This window comes from Drosophila kikkawai, chromosome 2L, assembly GCF_030179895.1.
Source record: "Drosophila kikkawai strain 14028-0561.14 chromosome 2L, DkikHiC1v2, whole genome shotgun sequence".
NCBI classification, from domain to species: domain Eukaryota; kingdom Metazoa; phylum Arthropoda; class Insecta; order Diptera; family Drosophilidae; genus Drosophila; species Drosophila kikkawai.
In genome coordinates this window covers 15,047,517-15,061,476 of record NC_091728.1, presented here as the reverse complement: position 1 = coordinate 15,061,476, position 13,960 = coordinate 15,047,517, and the positions used below count along the sequence as shown (strand labels likewise).

The 13,960-nt window shown below is 43.8% G+C and overlaps 3 protein-coding genes across 13 annotated transcripts in view; all 3 read right to left on the bottom strand.

The window, feature by feature from the left end:
- The window catches only part of dpy (fibrillin-like protein dumpy), a 120,202-nt gene that overhangs the window by 61,045 nt on the left and 45,197 nt on the right, over positions 1-13,960 (bottom strand). For all 11 annotated transcript variants that reach the window (XM_070284931.1, XM_070284908.1, XM_070284909.1 and 8 more), the window contains 4 exons: positions 12,975-13,283; positions 11,101-12,915; positions 10,905-10,997; positions 6,674-7,471 (listed from right to left, as the gene is read on the bottom strand). In XM_070284931.1, the coding sequence (XP_070141032.1) occupies positions 6,674-7,471; positions 10,905-10,997; positions 11,101-12,915; positions 12,975-13,283 (3,015 nt within the window). The remainder of the gene's footprint in view (positions 1-6,673; positions 7,472-10,904; positions 10,998-11,100; positions 12,916-12,974; positions 13,284-13,960) is intronic.
- Positions 1,397-3,620, bottom strand: LOC138927933 (mucin-2-like). The gene is made up of 2 exons (XM_070283435.1): positions 1,590-3,620; positions 1,397-1,525 (listed from the first exon to the last, which is right to left on the bottom strand). Exons 1-2 carry the CDS (start codon positions 3,423-3,425, stop codon positions 1,397-1,399), a joined length of 1,965 nt encoding a protein of 654 aa, XP_070139536.1. The 5' UTR covers positions 3,426-3,620.
- On the bottom strand, positions 4,463-5,585 carry LOC138927932 (uncharacterized; the record flags this gene model as incomplete). Its single annotated transcript, XM_070283434.1, has 2 exons — positions 4,463-4,591; positions 4,656-5,585. Coding segments are annotated over 2 exons (1,059 nt in total), but the record flags the coding sequence as incomplete, so codon positions are not given.

Sequence of the window (13,960 nt, the reverse complement as noted above, 5' to 3'; positions counted from 1 at the left end):
TCTGTGGTGATTGCCGGAACAGTACCCTCAGACCGACTAGTTGGAGGTTCAGTAGTAAATATTGTCGTCTCATCTGTAATTCTTCCTGAAGTAGTACCCATAGAAAAGGTTGTGTATGTTGAGTCAGACGGAGAAGTTTGCCCACCAACAGGCCCTGTTGTTGTTTCTTCGCTGGGTGATTTTGTCGATTTTTCAGTCACTTGTCCCCTGGTCGTTCCAATCGGAATATGAATGGTAGCTTCTGTGGTGATTGCCGAATCAGTACCCTCAGACCGACTAGTTGAAACTTCAGTAGTAAATACTGTCGTCTCATCTGTAATTCCTCCTGAAGTAGTACCCATAGAGAAGGTTGTGTATGTTGAGTCAGACGGAGGAGTTTGCCTACTAACAGGACCTGTAGTTGTTTCTTTGATAGGCGTTTTTGTCGTTGCTTCAGTAACTTGACCCCTAGTTGTTCCAATCGGAATATGAGAGGTAGTTTCTGTGGTGATTGCCGAAGCAGTACCCTCAGACCGACTAGTTGGAGCTTCAGTAGTAAATATTGTCGTCTCATCTGTAATTCTTCCTGAAGTAGTACCCATAGAGAAGGTTGTGTCTGTTGAGTCAGAGGGAGGAGTTTGCCCACCAACAGGCCCTGTTGTTGTTTCTTCGCTGGGTGATTTTGTCGATTTTTCAGTCATTTGTTCCCTGGTAGTTCCAATCGGAATATGAGTGGTAGCTTCTGTGGTGATTGCCGGAACAGTACCCTCAGACCGACTAGTTGGAACTGCAGTAGTAAATACTGTCATCTCATCTGTAATTCTTCCTGAAGTAGTACCCATAGAGATGGTTGTGTATGTTGAGTCAGACGGAGGAGTTTGCCTACTAACAGGACCTGTAGTTGTTTCTTCGCTGGGTGATTTAGTCGATTTTTCAGTCACTTGTCCCCTGGTCGTTCCAATCGGAATATGAGTGGTAGCTTCTGAGGTAATTGCCGGAACAGTACCCTCAGACCGACTAGTTGGAACTTCAGTAGTAAATACTGTCATCTCTTCTGTAATTCTTCCTGAAGTAGTACCCATAGAGAAGGTTGTGTATGTTGAGTCAGACGGAGAAGTTTGCCTACTAACAGAACCTGTAGTTGTTTCTTCGATAGGCGTTTTTGTCATTGCTTCAGTCACTTGTCCCCTGGTCGTTCCAATCGGAATATGAGTGGTAGCTTCTGTGGTGATTGCCGGAACAGTCCCCTCAGACCGACTTGTTGGAACTTCAGTAGTAAATACTGTCGTCTCATCTGTAATTCCTCCTGAAGTAGTACCCATAGAGAAGGTTGTGTATGTTGAGTCAGGCGGAGGAGTTTGCCTACTAACAGGACCTGTAGTTGTTTCCTCGATAGGCGTTTTTGTCGTTGCTTCAGTTACTTGACCCCTAGTTGTTCCAATCGGAATATGAGAGGTGATTTCTGTGGTGATTGCCGAAACAGTACCCTCAGACCGACTAGTTGGAACTTCAGTAGTAAATACTGTCGTCTCATCTGTAATTCTTCCTGTAGTAGTACCCATAGAGAAGGTTGAGTCTGTTGAGTCAGACGGAGGAGTTTGCCCACCAACAGGCCCTGTTGTTGTTTCTTCGCTGGGTGATTTTGTCGATTTTTCAGTCACTTGTCCCCTGGTCGTTCCAATCGGAATATGAGTGGTAGCTTCTGTGGTGATTGCCGGAAGAGTACCCTCAGACCGACTAGTTGGAGCTTCAGTAGTAAATATTATCGTCTCATCTGTAATTCTTCCTGAAGTAGTACCCATAGAGAAGGTTGTGTCTGTTGAGTCTGACGGAGAAGTTTGCCTACTAACAGGACCTGTTGTTGTTTCTTCGCTGGGTGATTTTGTCGATTTTTCAGTCACTTGTCCCCTGGTCGTTCCAATCGGAATATGAGTGGTAGCTTCTGTGGTGATTGCCGGAACAGTATACTCAGACCGACTAGTTGAAACTTCAGTAGTAAATACTGTCGTCTCATCTGTAATACCTCCTGAAGTAGTACCCATAGAGAAGGTTGTGTATGTTGAGTCAGACGGAGGAGTTTGCCTACTAACAGGACCTGTAGTTGTTTCTTCGATAGGCGTTTTTGTCGTTGCTTCAGATACAATCGGAATATGAATGGTAGCTTCAGTTGTGATTGCCGGAACAGTACCCTCAGACCGACTAGTTGGAACTGCAGTAGTAAATACTGTCGTCTCATCTGTAATTCTTCCTGAAGTAGTACCCATAGAGAAGGTTGTGAATGTTGAGTCAGACGGAGAAGTTTGCCCACCAACAGGCCCTGTTGTTGTTTCTTCGCTGGGTGATTTTGTCGATTTTTCAGTCACTTGTCCCCTGGTCGTTCCAATCGGAATATGAGTGGTAGCTTCTGTGGTGATTGCCGAAGCAGTACCCTCAGACCGACTAGTTGAAATTTCAGTAGTATATACTGGCGTCTCATCAGTAGTTCTTCCTGAAGTAGTACCCATAGAGAAGGTTGTGTCTGTTAAGGCAGAAGGACGAGTTTGCCTACCAAAAGGACCTGTGGTTGTTTCTTCGCTGGGCGATTTAGTCGTTCTTTCAGTCATTAGCCCACTAGTTGTTTCAATAGGAATATGAGTGGTACCATCTGTGGTGATTGCCGAAGCAGTGCCCTCAGACCGACTAGTTGGAACTTCAGTTGTAAATATTGTCGTCTCATCTGTAATTCTTCCTGAAGTAGTACCCATAAAGAAGGTTGTGTCTGTTGAGTCAGAGGGTGAAGTTTGCCCGCCAACAGGCCCTGTTGTTGTTTCTTCGCTGGGTGATTTTGTCGATTTTTCAGTCACTTGTTCCCTGGTCGTTCCAATCGGAATATGAGTGGTAGCTTCTGTGGTGATTGCCGGAACAGTACCCTCAGACCGACTAGTTGAAACTTCAGTAGTAAATACTGTCGTCTCATCTGTAATACCTCCTGAAGTAGTACCCATAGAGTACGTTGTGTATGTTGAGTCAGACGGAGAAGTTTTCCTACTAACAAGACCTGTAGTTGTTTCTTCGATAGGCGTTTTTGTCGTTGCTTCAGTTACAATCGGAATATGAGTGGTAGCTTCAGTTGTGATTGCCGGAACAGTACCCTCAGACCGACTAGTTGGAACTGCAGTAGTAAATACTGTCGTCTCATCTGTAACTCTTTCTGAAGTAGTACCCATAGAGAAGGTTGTGCCTGTTGAGTCAGAGGGAGGAGTTTGCCCACCAACAGGCCCTGTTGTTGTTTCTTCGCTGGGTGATTTTGTCGATTTTTCAGTCACTTGTCCCCTGGTCGTTCCAATCGGAATATGAGTGGTAGCTTCTGTGGTGATTGCCGAAGCAGTACCCTCAGATCGACTAGTTGAAACTTCAGTAGTAAATACTGTCGTCTCATCTGTAATACCTCCTGAAGTAGTACCCATAGAGAAGGTTGTGTATGTTGAGTCAGACGGAGGAGTTTGCCTACTAACAGGACCTGTAGTTGTTTCTTCGATAGGCGTTTTTGTCGTTGCTTCAGTTACAATCGGAATATGAGTGGTAGCTTCAGTTGTGATTGCCGGAACAGTACCCTCAGACCGACTAGTTGGAACTGCAGTAGTAAATACTGTCGTCTCATCTGTAACTCTTTCTGAAGTAGTACCCATAGAGAAGGTTGTGCCTGTTGAGTCAGAAGGACGAGTTTGCCTACCAAAAGGCCCTCTGGTTGTTTCTTCGCTGGGCGATTTAGTCGTTCCTTCAGTCATAAGCCCACTAGTTGTTTCAATAGGAATATGAGTGGTACCATCTGTGGTGATTGCCGGAACAGTACCCTCAGACCGACTAGTTGGAGCTTCAGTAGTAAATATTGTCGTCTCATCTGTAATTCTTCCTGAAGTAGTACCCATAGAGAAGGTTGTGTCTGTTGAGTCAGAGGGAGAAGTTTGCCCGCCAACAGGCCCTGTTGTTGTTTCTTCGATAGGCGTTTTTGTCATTGCTTCAGTTACTTGACCCCTAGTTGTTCCAATCGGAATATGAGAGGTGGATTCTGTGGTGATTGCCGAAGCAGAACCCTCAGACCGACTAGTTGGAACTTCAGTAGTAAATACTGTCGTCTCATCTGTAATTCCTCCTGAAGTAGTACCCATAGAGAAAGTTGTGTATGTTGAGTCAGACGGAGAAGTTTGCCTACTAACAGGACCTGTAGTTGTTTCTTCGATAGGCGTTTTAGTCGTTGCTTCAGTTACTTGTCCCCTGGTCGTTCCAATCGGAATATGAGTGGTAGCTTCTGTGGTGATTACCGAAGCAGTGCCCTCAGACCGACTAGTTGAAACTTCAGTAGTAAATACTGTCGTCTCATCTGTAATTCTTTCTGAAGTAGTACCCATAGAGAAGGTTGTGTATGTTGAGTCAGACGGAGAATTTTGCCTACTAACAGGACCTGTAGTTGTTTCTTCGATAGGCGTTTTAGTCGTTCCTTCAGTTACTTGACCTCTAGTTGTTCCAATCGGAATATGAGAGGTAGTTTCTGTGGTGATTGCCGAAGCAGAACCCTCAGACCGACTAGTTGGAACTTCAGTAGTAAATACTGTCGTCTCTTCTGTAATTCCTCCTGAAGTAGTACCCATAGAGAAGGTTGTGTATGTTGAGTCAGACGGAGAAGTTTGCCCACCAACAGGCCCTGTTGTTGTTTCTTCGATAGGCGTTTTAGTCGTTGCTTCAGTTACTTGACCCCTAGTTGTTCCAATCGGAATATGAGAGGTAGTTTCTGTGGTGATTGCCGAAGCAGTACCCTCAGACCGACTAGTTGAAATGTCTGTGGTAAATGTTGTTGTTTGCTCATCTGTTGTGGGAGGAGTTTTCCTACTAACAAGTTCTGTAGTTGTCTCTTCACTGGGAGATTTTGTCGTGTCTTCGTGGGTTGTCGTTCCAACAGGAATATGAGTGGTTTCATCGGACGTTTTATTCGGAACGCTACTTTCAGGTCGTATAGTTGGTATTTCTGTCGAAAACTCAGTCATTTGTTTTGTTATACGTCCTGGAGTAGTACTTGTAGTTTGTATAGGTCTTTCTGAAGAAGTACTTTCTTGTGTTATTGGCGGAAAAGAATTGTCGGTCGCTGGAGTTTCCATTTCTGTTGGGGTTTCTTTTGCGTTCTCATATGGAGGGGCATTATTATATGAGACAGTAGGTCTTGTGAATGAAATGGGTTGTGTAGTTTGGTAGGATTCGGTGGTACTAGTATAAGACATGGTTGTTTCGTTTTCTGCTTCTATATCGGTAAATCGAGTTCGCATTTCGGTTTGATTTGCCAACTGCATAACTGTATATTTTATATTAATTGATTCTGTAGTCGATTCAGTCGGTTTCGTGGTTGTCTGGAGGGTAGTTTCGGTGGGAATGCACCTAGTGCCGTTTGTGTTCGTCAGGGTGTTCGGGCAAATGCATGTGGCAACCCTATGATCTAGTGTAAGGCACTTTACTGCGTTCGCACAAACTATTTGACAGGGATCAATACATTGACCAGACGATCCACATTGGTGAGCTTCACTGCAATCTTCGTGTGACGTACAGTTGCCACCTGGCTTAGCTGCTTTATCGGGTTTTTGGTTTTACATAATTTTGCATTTTTGAGTGGGATATTTTTGTACATATTTCAAAATAAAAGTATAAGATTTAAAAAAATAAAAAAATCGTTAAAATATTTACAAGTTTATACCAACTAAAGGAAGAAAGTGTATATCTACGTTAAAAGAGTATGTGCACTATATATATATACAGAGGGGCATACCTAAGGAAATACTGTATCGGAATTCTATCTAACTCTCTTGCATACAGCTGCAAATGTAAACAAATATCGGAAGCTTTATAAACTATTTTACGGTTAATCATTTTTAAATTAGAAACGAACGTCTTTACTATTAGTTAGCTACATATTTGGTGTTGGATTGGTTTAGGTTTACCATTAGTATTACATCTCAGTACCGTTTATTTAGAATCATAGGTTAAGAATTGTATAGTACGAGTAATCGGGAGCCTTTTGATTAATAAATTGATTAATATCACTGTGAGCATGAGCGTGTGTGAATGTTCAGAAGAGTTTTCTTGAAATTGTGTCTTTATGTTATTGTATATGTTTCATTTGAATTCCCAATGGATAATCCAAAGGGACGTAGTAAGATCTTAAAGATCAACGCCTTTCTCAATAACTCTTTTCATTCAAGTGCTTCAACCTAGTCGCTGTGCTAGTGGCGTAAAGCATCTGACCGTGGGGTTATAAAGTCTTTTGACCTTGGCTTCTGGCTTGTAACTAAGCTTTTGGAGGGTAAGTTTTTGCTAAAAACCATATCGGTAGGCTAAAGCTTGGTACGGGCAGTTAATTTCTCAGTCCTATGTACATTTGCACAAACATTTCTAGGAAAATAATTGACAAGACCTGAAACATTAAAAAGGTGTAGGCGGCGCTTCGGTCAATGTATTTTCTCGTGCTGATTTGTTTGCGATCGGTTGAGGTTCTTTTTTTATTTTTATTTTAATTTTTTTTTTGTGAGGGGACAGACAATAAGACTAGCAAAAAGGTGAGAGCATGTGTGAGAGAGAGAGCGGGAAACAGAGATAATCGAGACAGAAAGACATAAGGCACTATCACTCGACAGAGAGCTGAGTGAGAGAGAGAGTACGTTTGGTGCTTTACCTTTTTGACATCCATATTTGGCATCGGCTATAAATCCAGCTGGGCAGAATTTACATATCGGCTTGTGATCCTCGACAATGCATGGCGAGTTGGGTGCGCACGTGGCAAATTTGCACGGATCGACGCACTGGAGCTTGCGACAGGCCAGGCCAGCTGGACAGCCGGCGTCTCGCAGACAGATGGATATCGATGGCTGGCAGTCCCGCATGCAAATGCACACGGGCTTGTGGTTTTGCACCTCACAGGACTTGTTTTCCGCACAGATCGGTGCTCGGCCCAAGGGGACGATGCACGGGTTTCGACACTTGCCATCCGTGCAGGCCATGTTCGAGGCGCAGTCATCGTCGCGATAGCACTCCCGCTTATCTGGGGCACAGGTTAGCTCGCCATACTCGTTCACTATAAAGCCCGACTTGCAAATGCAGACCGGTTGGTGGCGCCGGGTCTCGCACTTCTTGTTGCTCTCGCAAATGAAGAGCGGATTGTTGCACGGATCTGTGCATTGACCGTATTGGCCGCACTGCAACGTCTCGGGGCACTCGGAATCGCTGGAGCATGGGATCTGCTCCTTGGTCTTGGCATCCGCATCATCGGATGAGCACTTGGGATCGAGCTTACACTCGACCTCCGGCCGACCGATGTGGCAGCTGGGGCAGGAGCAGCGCGGCCGATGCAGTACAGTTTTGCAGAGCGCATTCACACCACACGCGCCACGCATTGTACAAGGATCGCTGCAGTGTCCTTGGAGGCATGACTTTTCACTGGGACAATCCGTATCTGAGTAGCATTGTTCGGTGTCTATAACATAACATCCAGGGCAGGGAAGAACGAGAGAGAGATAGACAGGAGTTGTTTTGGTTGTTTAAATGTTAATCGTTGGTGGGTGCATTCAACTATTCATTCGGTGACATAGTCGGTAAAGGGTTCGCTACTCAATAGATTATCTTGGAAACACATAGAAACGAAAGTGCGACATAAAAATCGTCGGTTCAAAGGTGGGGGCTTCGTTAGACAATAAAGTCTGATGGAGGGTTCAGGACTTGCTGGGATATTTGCAAGACAATATTTCTTGGAAACAAGAGTGATGGGTGGGGGACTCGGATAAATCTTAAAACTAAATGTTTCTAAAAACAAAAAAACAAAGGAAGAACTTAAACGAGACAACATATAAACAGTTTAATCCAGTTTTTCGTTGGTTGGACTTCTTTTTTGGCTTAAGTGTTTTGTGTATATTTATTTTTGGTATTTTGGGTTTGGGGGTTGTGTGTGTGTTTTTTGTGGTGGGTCATCGGCTTCGGTGTTCAATTAAGTGTCAGTGGGATTATTGTGGGCTCGATTTTTTGGGTTTTGGGGGTTTTGTGCACGGGGGTTATTAGAGTAAAAGAAAATTTAAGAGGGGAGATCAGATCAGATACAGTACATACAGAAATAATAAGATCATAAGTTGGACACTGGCACTTTGATTTAATTTAACAAATTTATTCAACAGGTGCTAGTTAGTTAAAGCAGCAAAGTTCTGACATTCTTTCGCTTGTCTTAATTCAAATTGTAGAACTGTGAAGGGAACATCTCACAAAAACTAGGGTTTTACAGTCTATATAGGCAGGCCAAAACAATACGTATCAATAGAGTTTGTTTTGGGTTTTATCGTTGATTTGGTGGTATGACCAGCGTTCTAGTGTGAGCGAGTAGGCGTAGCAGTGAGAACAAGTGAGCATAGTTACATTCTTTGATGGTTTACCGTTATTAAGAGCGAGCATAGAGCAGGGAAGCCTGCTTGGCACTATCCCAATAATTTGGATGCTGTACTAAAGGCAAGCTTAGTTGAGCAATGAATTTTTGATCGGGATTAATGCGATTTCGAACTATATATATATTTTGGTTTATTTATTATTATTATTATTTTTTTTTTCAGATTGAGTAATGACAAAAATTACACGACATCCAACACATGCGCTCTGCCCTCACGAGAGACACGTTATTGGCGATATTGGTGAGTGAGTGATTGATTCAGAGAAAGGAGGAAGAGAGATATCTATTTGAAGAGAAGGATGGGTAAATACAAGTCTGGCTAAAGAAAGATTAGCTTTGTAGGAAGAGGCTTTAGTAGGATTATGTATAGAAGAAATGAGTAATTGGAAATCGATACGTAAATACAATTTTGAAAAGTACGTTAGAAGTATACTTGGGTAGTTCGACTCATCCTGGGTTATTCATAATTCACAGTTTTGTTCAAATTTGGTATATATTTACAGATTTTCTTTGCTTTCAATAGGGTTAGTGTTTTTAGCCACTTAGACGCAGCTTATATGTACAGGTGTGTACAAAATGTCTGTATATACAACTTAATCACTAGTCAAATGTACCAAAAAAAAGTCATTGAAAGGTTAGTTAAATTTAGTTACAATTTAAATCAATTCGGGGTGGTTGTTTATATAGAGTTTTTAACCAATAGACGATCTATGTAGAGAGCGGTAGATAGGGAGGAGCTTTCAGAGTATAAGATCTTAATATTTATTATTTTAAAAGGAGTTTTGTACAAAATAAACGCTTCCGTTTATTCTCGGTTATGGCTGTAGACTTGCTTTAGGGATGCATTGAAAAGTAGTAGTAGTAATGTTGTTTTTGTTTTGTTTTTGTTTTTGTAATTGTTCTGTACACATTTCTAATGAATCTTAACTTGGTTACTATGTTTTGTTCCTTAATTGGTCTTCGAATTGGCTTCGAACTTTCGTTTCAAGCATATGTGAACTATGTGTGAGAATTGTCCCGTCCACAGTTCCCAATCTGAGACTTTTTTCATTTAAGAAATGGTAACAAAAGGGGCTTAGCAAAAGGAAACGACAGAGCTTGGGGTACACAAGGGGGCGGGTGGACAGAGCGGAATTGTAGGAATCAGGATGGGATTATTCGGGTAAACGGGATATCGATTTTTTTTATTCAAGGATGTGTTGAGGATTGTTGTCTATAATGATGATTAGCGTGGCATTGTGTTGTATATTTTTTTTTACTTTTCGTTAGGTTTTTGATTTTTGTGCCTTTTTTGCACATTTTGTAATTAATTAATAATATTTTGCTACCAATTTTATTGCCTACATATCGCTATCGCGGCGTTGTTTGTCGTTAGACTAAATGTTAAAAATAGGGATGATGAACCAAATTTATCTACTGATATCTGTGCGTTAACTGTGTCCAAGTCGTAATGGATGCCGTGTATCCAGCGCCAATACACATGGTTATGTCAAAGCCAATTGTATGGAACTAAGAAAATAGTTTGAGCTGAGCGGAGCTTTATGAAAGCCGAATGAAATATGAGAAGGCAGACTTCAAGCTTAATGGATTCCAAGGTAAACTTTGGCTTACTAGCTTATTTTGCATAAAATGTTCTGATTGTGAATGAAATTTTTAGTAAAGATAGTTGAAATTTGCTTAAAAACTACACTTCATATTTCGGTTTTTTAATTGTCTGTTTCAAAAATGAATTTTAGGCACAGATTGGGTAACCGCGATAGCGACAGCAACGAATTCCACGAATCTCCATATGCGTTGATGGTGTGTTTTTGTATAGCTTACAAACTATTATGAAAAAAAAAAATACCAAAAAATATAGCTAACAAAAAAATTGCATTACTTAAACTGTGCATTGAATTTAATTTTAATTATTGACATTTTTCCAGCTGAATAAGCAGCTGCCTTGCCAGTTTGGGAGTTGGTTGTGTAGGTGGCTTTTTGATTTGTTTTTGCGTGTTTGTTTTTTGTGCGTGCGGGGAATAACCATATTAGACTAAGTAATAAATACCCTAGAACTTCGCACATGTGTATAGGTTGTTAAAATTAAATTAAAAACTGTGTAAAACATACAAACGAATTAGCATTTTGGCACACACTACACTGAAATCAGATTTCTTTGGTAAATGTTCTAGGCAGCCGCCAGGGCTGTGTGTTGAATTAGTGGAATTAGCTAATTAGCTTTAGGTTTAAGTTTTGCTTGGGCTTGTAACAACTCAGAACTAAGTAATTAAACCAAGATAAAAATAAGAATTAAATCAGTTTCAATTTTGGTTACTAACAACCTCCAGTTATTTTGGTGAGAATCAACAATTTGTCAACGATAACGCTTACTGATTACAAAATATAACGAATAATTTGTAAGGAACGCCGGTTAACAGGATTAACATAAAACGGTACGGTAGATAACCCACGAAATTTGAGTATAAAATTGGGCACTTACCCCTCTGGCACACATATTCATAGCCCTGGCGAACGCAGTCACCCACATCGCAGCCCAGGGTGCGACAATCCTGTTGTGGTGGGGTCAAGTAACCTGTAAGAAGTTAAAAAGTATAAATGGGTTAGTTGTTGCCATTTCAAGACTCTCATCCTCTTACTGAGTTCTCAGGTTAGTTCTAGAAGTCTTAGTTACTCACATTGCACATAGGCATCACCGTTGGGGAAGGTCTCCGGACAGTAGCACTCGGCCTGGTTGTTCTCCAGCACTTGGCAGGCGGCATTCAAGCCACAAGGCTGATCCTGGCAGGCATTCACCAGCGGTCCTCCGCAAATACATCCATTGTGGGCATCCCCAATGCAGCCATCCATGCAGGCACACTCATAGCCGCCAGGCACCTCAGTGCACTTGGAGTTCTCCCCACAAGGTTTAGTCGAACATCCGCCTCCCTCCAGCGGCTGGCAGCCCGTAATTGGGTTGCCAAAGAAGTCCGGCGGGCAAGAGCACTGAGCCTTGCGACCCACCACACGGCATTGGGCATTCGAGCCGCAGGCTCCGTACTCGAGGCAGGGATTACGGCACTTTCCTTGGTCGCAGCGCTTGTTGCTATCGCAGTCGTTGTCCACGCGGCACTCGAACTGGACGCACTCCTTGCTGGGCTCGCCTTCATAGCCATCGGGACAGTAGCAGAGCATCCGATGCTCGGAGACAGTGCACAGGGCATTCCGCCCACAGGCCTTATCATCCGCACAAGGATCCGTGCACTTTCCACGGACGCAGCTCTGATCGGCGGCACAATCTCCGTTGGATTTGCAGCCGGCAATACAGGCTCCACGCTCGCAAAGCTGACCCACCGTGCACTGACGCTTGGGTCCGCACTTATTCCGGCACTTGCCTCTGGCACACTGCTGACCACACGAGCAGTCCTCGTTCCGGGAGCACTGGGCAGCACAGTAGGCGCCGTTCTCGTCGCATTCGCAACCGGGATGGCAGCGTTCCGGCGGCAGCTGACAGCCAGTAAGACCATCTCCAATGAAGGATGCAGGACACTGGCACTGGACGCCGTGGTTAACCACCAGGCAATCGGCACACTGTCCGCATTGACCCGGGGTGCGACATGGGTTCTGGCATTTCTTGTTCACGCATGCCTCGTCGGTGGCACAGCTCAAGTCCGTCCGACATCCGGTCTGGCACATGCGATTCTCGCAGATCTGTCCTTGGGAGCAGGCCTCGTCCGTGTTGCAAACGGTTCTGCAGGTTCCTCGCATGCAGCGCTCGTCCGACAGGCAGTTTTGGTCGTTCCTGCACTTGCCCTGGCAGCTGCCGGCATAGCAGAGCTGGTTGGACTGGCAATCCTCGTTCCGGCCACAAGCGATGCGGGGCACCTTGCAGGCCACATTGGCATTGCCGTCGAGACCCTCCGGGCATGAGCACTGCTTGCGATGATCGATCACCTGGCAGGCGGCATTAGTGCCGCAGGCAGTTGGATCTTCGCAAGGATTCGCGCACTGTTGACCCACGCAGGCCAGGTTCTGAGGGCATCCCTGATCTGAGCGGCAGCCTGGAACACAATTCAAGCCCAGGCAGAGCTCTCCATGACCACACTCGTTGTCGTGCCGGCAGAGGGACTTGCACACTCCCTGCTGGCACCGTTCGTTGGTCAAGCAGCCAGCATCGTCGGCGCACAGGGGACGGCAAACCGACTCAAAGCAGGCCAGTCCATTGCCACAGTCGCGATTCTCGCGGCACTCCAGCGGGGGAGAGCGCACACAGCCCACCTGGGGCGTGGGATTGGGCACCATGCTATCCAGGCAGCTGCAGCTGGCCCTGTGGTTGGACACAGCACAGGCGGCATTGGGGCCGCAGGGACTGCTCTCCAGGCAGGGATTCACGCACTTGTCATTGCGACAGGACTCGGAGGCACTGCAATCGTCGTCCACATGGCAGCCATAGACACACTTGTTGTGCAGGCACACATGACCCAGGAAGCAATCGTTGTCCACGCGGCAGGTCACTAAGAAAGAAGCAGGATTTTAATTTATACCTTAAGGGAGAAAGTCAAAGGTAACTTACGCATACAATTGCCCTTAAGGCACTTCTCATTAGAGGCACACTCAAGATCATTGTGGCATTCAGGCAGGCACATGGAATCGCGACAGGTGTAGCCAGGGGCACAGTCACCATCGCAGGCCACCGGCACTCGGACACACTCTTTGGCAGAATCGCCAGTGAAGCCCTCGGGGCAGTGACATTGCTTGATGTGATTCTGGATGATGCACTCGGCATTCTGGCCACACGTCTGCGGCTGCAGGCAGGGATTGAAGCATTGCCCACCTTGACACACCTCAGACGGTCCACATTCGGTGTCCAGCACGCAAGCAGCTATGGGAAAGGATATTCAGGAGTTAGGGGAGTGGCTTTATAACAGCAAGTAATTATTTCTCTGTTGGCGTTACAGTCTCGCAATGTTCGTGGCGTGTTGTCGTTTGTGTGTGTAATTTGCTGTATTTTCATTTTAGTTTGCAGTTAAGTTAGTCTTAGTAATAAAATATCAATTATTAAGTAGGCTTTAGGCCAGTCCAAGGTTCTAGTGGTTGTTGTTTTCGGAAGATGTTGTGGTAGCTTTCTGTTTATATAAATACTAGATATTTTAAATTATGAAATTTATTTTATGTTGTGAAGAAATTATGTATCGGTTAAAAACAAAAAAAGAGAGCCTTTTTTATAATATTCCTAAATATTTAAAGAAAAAGATTCACAGTTTAAACTTGTCATATTTTTGTATTATTTTGTCTCTTAAAAATTATTTTTTAAAAAATTGTAGAATAAAACCCATCTATTAGAGAAATATATTTTAATTTAGTCTAGCTAGTATTACATAATTTTTATACGCTTGCCTAATCAATAATATTTATTTAAAAACTTAATATTTAAAGCCCTAAGTAAGCTCTCTTAGTACCACAACATCTCCTGTGAATATATCCAGTGCTAGTTTGTAAGTATGTAAGTAAGTACTACAAAAGAGAGGTAGGTTGGCAGGTAGATTAACCAATTTTACG

Coding starts and splice junctions, on each gene's coding strand:
- LOC138927933 (XM_070283435.1), bottom strand. CDS start 3,425: ATGGGTACTACTTCAGGAGGTATTACAGATGAGACGACAGTATTTACT. Junction 1,526..1,589: donor AAGAAACAACAACAGGGCCT/GTTGGTGGGCAA, acceptor GTACTACTACAG/GAAGAATTACAGATGAGACG.